Source organism: Echinops telfairi, unplaced genomic scaffold (assembly GCF_000313985.2).
Source record: "Echinops telfairi isolate 266 unplaced genomic scaffold, ASM31398v2 ScPeMD7_60;HRSCAF=208, whole genome shotgun sequence".
NCBI classification, from domain to species: domain Eukaryota; kingdom Metazoa; phylum Chordata; class Mammalia; order Afrosoricida; family Tenrecidae; genus Echinops; species Echinops telfairi.
Genome location: NW_022103958.1, coordinates 25,180,395 through 25,188,954, shown reverse-complemented (window position 1 = coordinate 25,188,954; position 8,560 = coordinate 25,180,395). Strand labels below are relative to the sequence as shown.

General features: G+C 39.5%; 1 protein-coding gene across 1 annotated transcript in view; it reads right to left on the bottom strand.

Annotated features, from left to right (window-relative positions):
* Nucleotides 1-4,432: 4,432 nt before the first annotated feature.
* The window catches only part of LGR4 (leucine rich repeat containing G protein-coupled receptor 4), a 64,408-nt gene continuing 60,280 nt past the window's right edge, over nucleotides 4,433-8,560 (bottom strand). Inside the window, exon 17 of the mRNA XM_045290974.1 lies at nucleotides 4,433-7,334. Within this exon, the coding sequence (XP_045146909.1) occupies nucleotides 6,067-7,334 (1,268 nt within the window). The 3' untranslated portion in view covers nucleotides 4,433-6,066. The remainder of the gene's footprint in view (nucleotides 7,335-8,560) is intronic.

Below are 8,560 nucleotides of genomic sequence, written 5' to 3'. Positions count from 1 at the left end.
GCGGAGCGGGGCGGGCGAAGGGAAAGAAGAAGCCCAAGGCCGTCCCGCCGCCCACATCTGGCCCGCCAAGTTCAAACTGGCGCAGCGGCGTCCCGGACGTGCTCTCCCAGCAGGCCCTGCGAGCGCCGCGCTGGGCCAATCGGGGCCTGGGTGCGGTCCCCGTTGCCATGACGACGCGTGAGGCCCGGAGGGTCTTGTTCCGGCTTGCCCAGCGTGGCTTCCTCCGCCGGGCCTGGGCGCCCGGCTTCCGTGGCTGCCCGACCGCTTCCCTGTGGAGGGAGCGCTTCGCCTGCCACGCTGAGGCCGCGCCTGGTTGTGCGTTGCTGGCTGTGAGGTCGAGAATAGCGAGAGTGCCTTTAGTACATAAATTGCGCTCACCAAGAAATGTTGTTCTTTAAAGAAGAGGCCCAAGTCAAATGTACCTGCGCCTTCTTACAAAGAACAGACCTGTATCTATTCGGCGTGCTTTTACTCAGCACGTATTTTCAGGGAGGGGCGAACGTTTGTGTGAATGCGCAAGTGCACCCTGGGGACTATTTATTCCTCTGCCATGCACCCTCTTACCCAGCCATGGGAGCCCCCTGGGCCGATCGACCCTGCCCTGTAGAGTCGGCCAACTCGATGGCAGGAAGGGGGTAAGAGTTGTCCATTTCATTAATATAGAGAACTGGTAAATAGCACACAGTGAAAGTTGATACTGTAAACAACGCAAAGTAAAACTTGTTACAGACCAAGGAATTATAGCAAAATATTTCGATAACATTTCAATCAACAAAATGGGATCGTTAACCAAGGACCCAACAAAGCCCGCTGTCATGGAGTCCCGTGCACATGCAAATTCAATAGCAAACGTGAAGTTGGAATTTTGAAATACATGACAAAAAGTATTAAAATTTAAGAAAGACCAAAAAAGGGGAAATTGGGAGGCTGGCGAGAATTGGAGCAATATAGCTGTTATGAGAAAATTGATGAAAGAATGAAACTAGCTTAACGGAGTAGGGGGAGCCCTGGAGGGTAATGGGTTACAGGCCAGCGGTTTAAACCTACCAGCCTCTCAGTGGGAGAAAGCTGAGGTGGCCTGCCTCCTTAAGATCTAGTCTCCGAAGCCCTTCTATTGTGCCCTATAGAATCACGAAGAGTTGGAATTTTTCAAAATTGGCATGCGGTTAAGTGCCATCGAGTCACTTCTGACTTAGCGACAAGAAGAAGCGCCACTTGGTCCCTCACCATCCTCACAATTATATTCAAGCCCATTGTTGCACCCACTGTGTCCAACCGTCTGGTTGAGGGGCTTTCTTTTTTTCGATGCCCCCTCTACTTTATTGGCATATTTCTGCTTAAGTTATTTTATTAGAACATTTCTAAAACCAAAACAACAGCATCAAAAGTCCGTGAGCCCTTTAAGGACTTCATTTAAAAAATAAATAAAAGTAGCCTATTTATTGAGAAAACCTATATAACTGTAGTGGGAAAAATAGGTTTTATCATTAAAAAGACATTGACTTGAGTCGATGTTTTCCCTCTTGATATTCCAAGTCATTTTACACTATTTTGTGAAAATAGGGAAATAACCAGCCTCATAGTCAATCTATTTGATTGCTCATCAAAGCTTCTAGTACAGGGGTTAGCAAATAACTGGGAAATTATGTTAAGCCCCCAAATGTTTCTGATTTAACGTTTTGGTAGGGGACTTTGAAATGGGGTTACTTCCCTCTTTTAAAGTTTCCTTGATCCGTTATGATCAACTATCACAATGTGCTATAGCAACAAGAGCTGAATGGTGCTGGTGCTTGAAACTAAAGGAGTCCTGTGGTCTCCTTTATTACAGTGCCTTTTTATTCCTGGGACTGAGAAGCCCCAGACACGTTTAGGATTAATATATAAATCTGTAAGTAAGCTGAAAAGAAAAAGCACTTAGTGCAGCTGAAAGGTCTTCAGCTCAAACCCACCCGCCACTCTTAAGGGGCAAAAGTGTGGCAATCAGCTTCCAAAGATTCCAGCCTTAGAAATCCAATGGGCCACCTCTGCTCTGTACTATAGGGTCTGTATGAGTCCGAAGTGATGTACCCACAGGTTTGGTTTGGGTTTAAGCCTCTCTTGAAGCTTTTAATAACAACTCTTTACTATTCATTTATTTTCACTTTCACAGTATTTGAGATCATTGATATTTCTTGCTGGCTCTCTAACCTTTGTGACTTGCAAAAAAAAAAAAAAGATTGACTTGCCTAAAAACTTGTATTTAAAAATTAAAAATAACCTTGTATCTATAAACTGCCGATTTTGTTGCAAAAATAACACCATTAACTGTCAGCCTGTGGCAATGTATTATGCAAATTCTAAAAAATTCTCTCAGAACATATTGAAGTATTTACAGATAAAATGTCTTAGATTTGCTTCAAAATAATTCAGCGGGCATTGGAGGGTGTTACTGAGTAGAATAAAGATGGAAGAGACTGATATGCCAAAAGTCCATATATTATGTCCAAATTAGGTGATGGGTGGGGCATGGTGCTAGGGAAAATTCAAAATATATACTCAAGCTAAAACAAAACAAAACCATCTCCAGATTAAGAGGATTTAGGTTCTGGCTTGGGTTCTAATTTGCTGAGGGACTCAACTCACATTTCATCAAGCTCTCCATTTGCTCGGTCTTTAAATGGGGGCCTGGAGATCATGAACACTGAGGTGTTTGTGGGCAACCAAATACAGTTGCTATAATGCAAGGCTTTTTTAACCATTGGCTTTTTAAATAAAGATCTAATTGGTGGTCTAATCCACTGCCGTTGAATTGATTCCCTATCGAGGGCATTTCAGATTGCAAATCTGCACAGGAACAGACCGCTTCATCTGGTGGGCTTGACTCTGGTTAGAGCCCAACGCCTACCCCACAGGCCACAGGACTCCTTTTCCACAGGAATGCTCAGAGTCCTACATTTCAGCAAAACAGTCTTAAATACGATATGGAAGTGAGGATAATGTTTTTCTAAATGGTTACTTCTAAAGCAACTTTTTAAAAATGACTTCTAATGCGTTTCACTTTATAAAAGATGTAATTATATTTTTATTTCCTTATGGTAACACGTATTTATTAATCTACCTAGCTGTAAACAGATTACATCCTAGAACAGTGGTTCTTCAACCTTCCTAATGCTGCGACCCTTTAAGACAGTTCCTCATGTTGTAGTGACCCTTCAACCATAAAATTACTTTTGTTGCTACAGCATAACTATAATTTTGCTAGTTATGAATGGTAATGTAAGTATCTGATATGCAGGATGTATTTTCATTGTTACAAATTGAACATAATTAAAGCATAGTGATGAATCACAAAAACAATATGTAATTATAAACTGTGAAATATTTATTTCTAATGACAAATAAATGAAATTTTGTCTTGAAGCATGGAGTAGCATGGGTAACAGTCTTCACGCCAGGGACTCGTAGGTGGGCATATCTGCAGGTGGGCTGACCTGCCTGGAGACTATAGAGGAGCGGTGTCTCGGTTCCTAAGATCATCAGAAAATATCTGTTTTCCAATAATCTTTGGTGACCCCTGTTAAAGGGTCATCCAACCCCCAAAAGGGGTCACGACCCACAGATTGTGAACTGCAGTTCTAGAAACTTTAGTAATTTCAAACACTGAGCATATTTCATATAATATTTAGAGTAGTTTACACCAAGTATTTCAAATACCGGCTATTTATTTTTGAAGTGAATGAAACAAATGTTCTTAGGAACATGAAATTTTGAGAGGAAAAAAACACACCAACTTTTCACTAAGATAATCTTACCAAGTTATGGTTTAATATTTATCAGATGTGTAAATATACAAACATGATTGCAATTTTTAAAACTTGTGAAGTTGGACTTACAAAATTACAACACACTGTAAATAAATCCCTCCCATATTTTGTACAAACTACATGATTTTGATATACAAAGGTTCTGTTTTTATTACATTGACAATGTACAACCAAGACTATTTACAATGCAAAAAAAGTATATAAACCACAATTTAACATTCAGCTACTGGCAGCCACTATAGTTTAGGAGGTAGCTTTAATTAAACGAAATGAACAGAAGCCACATTTCCCAACTTGTGTTCTAAAAATAATTTATATAAGATAAAACTTCATCATATGCACATTATATACAGTTTAATTATTAAACTGCAACCTAGCTTAACATTTTTTAGCATAACCAGAACAACTAAAATGACAGTGGGTTTGCTACTAATTTAGCATATTATTCAAAGAACACATTATAAATTTGTACCTTTTTTTTAACATTTGTAACTTTAAGACTCAATAGTGACATGCCAAAATCCCGTACATGAGAATCAAGTAAAAGAAAATTTAAACATAGGACTGAGCTTCATTCCTATTTTTTGTTGTTTTGCATTTCATGATATGCCATATATACTCGAGTAGAAGCCGAGTTTTTTTAACACATTTTTAATGCAGTTTTTGTGGTAAAATTAGGTGCCTTGGTGGATATTCGGGTCGGCTTTTACTCGAGTACATCTGGTATTTGTCTATTCTCACCAAAGCTCAGCACTTGAGCTGTTGGGTAGGCTCTTTTGTAATCATAGTAAGGTAAAAAGTATGAACACTACCATGTCATAGCACAGTACATGAAAATCCAGCTAAGAAATAAAGACAAGTGCTTTCTTAATTACTGTCAATTTCTTCCAATTATATGCAATTATTCACTACAGTCTACTTTATAAATCAAGCTATAGATAACACCAACAAAATTGGAAAATTCTGTCGAGCCTATGATATTTCTAAACAAAATCTAAACCCACTGCCTTTGAATCAATTCTGACTTAGAGCAACCCTATAAGCCAAAATAGAGCTGCCAGAAAGGTGTTCGAAGCCCGTAAAACCTTTAAAAAAGCAGACTGCTACACCCTTCCTCCCCTCTCCCCCCATTCCCCCAGGGCAGCTGGTTGGTTCTAATCATCAATCTTTCTGTTACCAGTGAGCACTGTTTTTTAGTGGGAACATTACAAGGAGTCAGCTTCAGATACTATTAAGAACCCCATACTAGTTAGCAAGTTAGCCAAATCTGTATAACCCACACAGTAATTAGCCCTTACTTTTTCCTAGTAGTATGATCACAAATATGGAAAAAAACACTGTTACTGCAGTGAAGCAATGTATAAAGACTGAAAACAATTGTTCAGATTTTTTTTTAACTAACAGCTGTTAATACTGTTTTTAAAACATCTACAGTTTTAGATTTATAAATCATCTAAGTAAAATTTATAATTCTATGATGTCTAAAGATGGAAATATAAAGCACAATAAAGTAATGCCTATGTATACTTTCACAGTTCTACTTGGGAGATAATCCCTTTTTGGCCCTGCAATAAGTTATCCTGAGATTAATATACTAGGAAATATTAATTAGAGATAATATACTAAAAAATGTTAAAATTAGCGAGACTTTTTCTTCGGCCATATAAAAATCACATTTCAGAATAAATTTTCAAAAATATTAACAGCTGTTCTTTGCTTTGTGCTTACTTCAGAAACAGGTTTAAATTTGTTTCTTATGCATCAGAGAAAGCTAACATTATTGCTAAACCAAAACCAAACCCCTTGCCATCAAGCCGAGTCTGACTCCTGGCAACCCCATCGGACAAAGTAGAACTGCCCCACAGGATTCAACGACTGAAAATATTTACGGAAGCCAGCTGCTGAGGAACAGATGGTGGATTCGAACCATTGACCTTTTCCTTAAAAGCTAAGTGCTTAGCCCCTGTGCCACTACCCGGGGTCCTTCAACATTACGTTGTTACTCTACCTAAAAAGCCCCTTTTCAAGTGAAAAACGTTACAAATAACCCACACATGGCTTGGGTGTTGCATTTACCACCATTTTATAATTTAGGCACCTGCTCTTCAAAAGCGTATGGTTTGAGAAATATACTACTACCTTCCCCTTCTTCTAAGTGACCCCAGGCAGTGATTATAGAAGTGCTTTGCAGACGACAGATCAGAAGAAGGTTCGTTCTATAAACACTGATTTTTGTTGGTGGGAGAAACAATTACAGGTTAATTCAGTCTTTAACTCTTGGTAGATTGTAGGCATAGCGCACCAAAGGGAATCCTCGACTCTGATAGAAACAGGCCCGTCCACAAGCCTGCACCTGATCAGAACTGTCCGAGACAAAGGAATCTTCCTCATCTGCATAATCAGAGTGGGCAGACTGCGTGCCACAGTCGGACCAATAGCCATCTGCTCTTTGACATGATGCCACGGCCAGTGCAGGACAGCTGTGGGATTTCATTAAGTGTTTGCAGGATATTGGCTTTGTCAGAAGAAATGATTCACAGCAGTCACACACAGCCAGGTTGCCCTGCAGGTGGGAGTACATGCCACAGTCGTAGTAGAAATCCTGTTCCACACAACCACCTTGGCTACTGATGGAAACTGACACCGATCCACTTTTCTTGGTAATACGTCGCTTCAGTAACTTCCAGTCTTCCTTGAACTTTGGGTTGAAGAAAACATACAGGACTGGATTCAGACAAGTAGGCAATGGGAAAAATATCAGTGTAACGGACTTCATTATTTCAGGGCTGATAGAGATTGCCGTGATCAATGGTGCAAATGAGAAAAATGCAACAGGGCAGAAAAAAATGCAATTGGTGAATATGAGCCAAGCAACATGCTTAATCATGCTAGACTGTGAGTTCTCTGACAGGTCTTCTTTCTCCAAGTTGCAGTACAGTTTAGTGTAGATAATGGCCATTAATAGAAATGCTAATGAGTTTAAAAGCACTAACGTTACAGTGAACCCCAAGGATGTTGTTTCCCCAGTGGGAAATGGCAAACACAGGGGTGATGCAGAGTACTCCCCTCTGTGGAAAATGGGGAAACAGCCTGCAACTGCTGCACCCAGGAAAGCAAAAAGAGCAGCTCCCCGGAACTGTTTGAGATGCTTGCTTTTCCCATTTTTCATTACTGATAGGCTTCTTTCAATGGCCGCTAATGTTAACAAAAATATGGCACTTTCTGAGGAGAAAACTGCAAGGAACCCAGCAACTTTGCAGCCACTTCCAGTCTCCCACCAAATGCCAAAGTCAGCAAATCTGCCCCAAGACGCAGCGTCCAGGAAAGTCAAGGTGCCTGTGTAGACTCCCATGAGTAAGTTAGACACAGAGATCAGGCCTATGAACAATTTGGAGGAAGGCAGTGATGTACAAGATGCAAATGTTGTCACGATGACAAGCAGGTTGAAAATCAATGCAACTAGGAAAATGAACCACACAGTAAGACGAATCATCCAGCTTCCCAGTAAATATTCACAGGGCTTAAAAGCACCTACAATGAGAAAGAGATAAAAACAACAATTTGAAAAACATATTTCTCAATGCTGACTACAGAGACTAATGGTACATAAATCAAGAGTAAATTGTCTACCATATCAAATTGAACCAAATTGAAAGAGATCACTACTGAGATCCTGTAGTCCATGGACTAGGCTATTTTAAAAATAACTAACTCATTTCTCATATTAAATCTTTGGTGAGGCCATACAAGGATTTTTTCCTATTTTACATGTGTGGCACATAGAAGATACTTGATATACTGCAGCCATAGCTTTTGGAATCAGAGAAACTAGGGCTTTAAATAATGATTCATGATTTGCAACTCTACCCCATTCTGTTTTGCTGTGGAGGTTTATGAGTTGCTGTGTGCTAGAAGCGATGCTGCCGGTTGTTTCAAACACCAACACTTTCATCCAGGGTAGATAGGCTTCAGTGGAGCTTACACATGAAGATGGAGATCTACTCTTGAAAATCAGTTCATGACACTGGATCACAGTATGACGGACCACAATAGAAAACTTTGATATAGGGCTAGAAGATGAGCCTTCTAGGTTGGAAGGCACTGGAAATACATCGAGGTTTTAACCGTGGAGCAGAGAAAGGACTCATTCTGTGGTACAAGCGGACTTGATGACAACAATTTGCTAGTATGACTTTAACAAAGCAACTTATCTGTGAGTATTTTTTCATTGGTCAGTGATAATGTTTTTCATTGAGCTATGCCATTTAAAATTGCATCACTAATTACCTGCTTAAGTACCTAACTAGGTTATAGGCACATAGTTGGACTTCTGGAAATAATAGCTTTCTTTTTCTTCTTTCCCAACCCCAAAATATATAGTAATTATCTATGTATATGTGTATATACACATTTCCATGTTTCAAAGGCAATCTGATAAAGCAGGTTAAGACACATATATTTGCCCCCAATGTTCATCCATAGAAACAGACTTCAATGTGTCTGATTAAACTGACCAAGGATATCCAGTAAGACCAGGAATTTAGTACAAACACAGTAACAACTATTCAAACAAATCTACAGCTAATAAAAATCTGTCTGATCTAACCTAAGATTCCAAGAGCTAGTTTAATACACCTGAATTGCAGATTCCAATAACTGGCCTTGACATGTTAGTCATTCACTAATGACAAGTGTTTTATTTTTCTTTTTTTTTTTCTTTTAAAAAAATCATTTTATTTGGGGCTCATACAACTGTT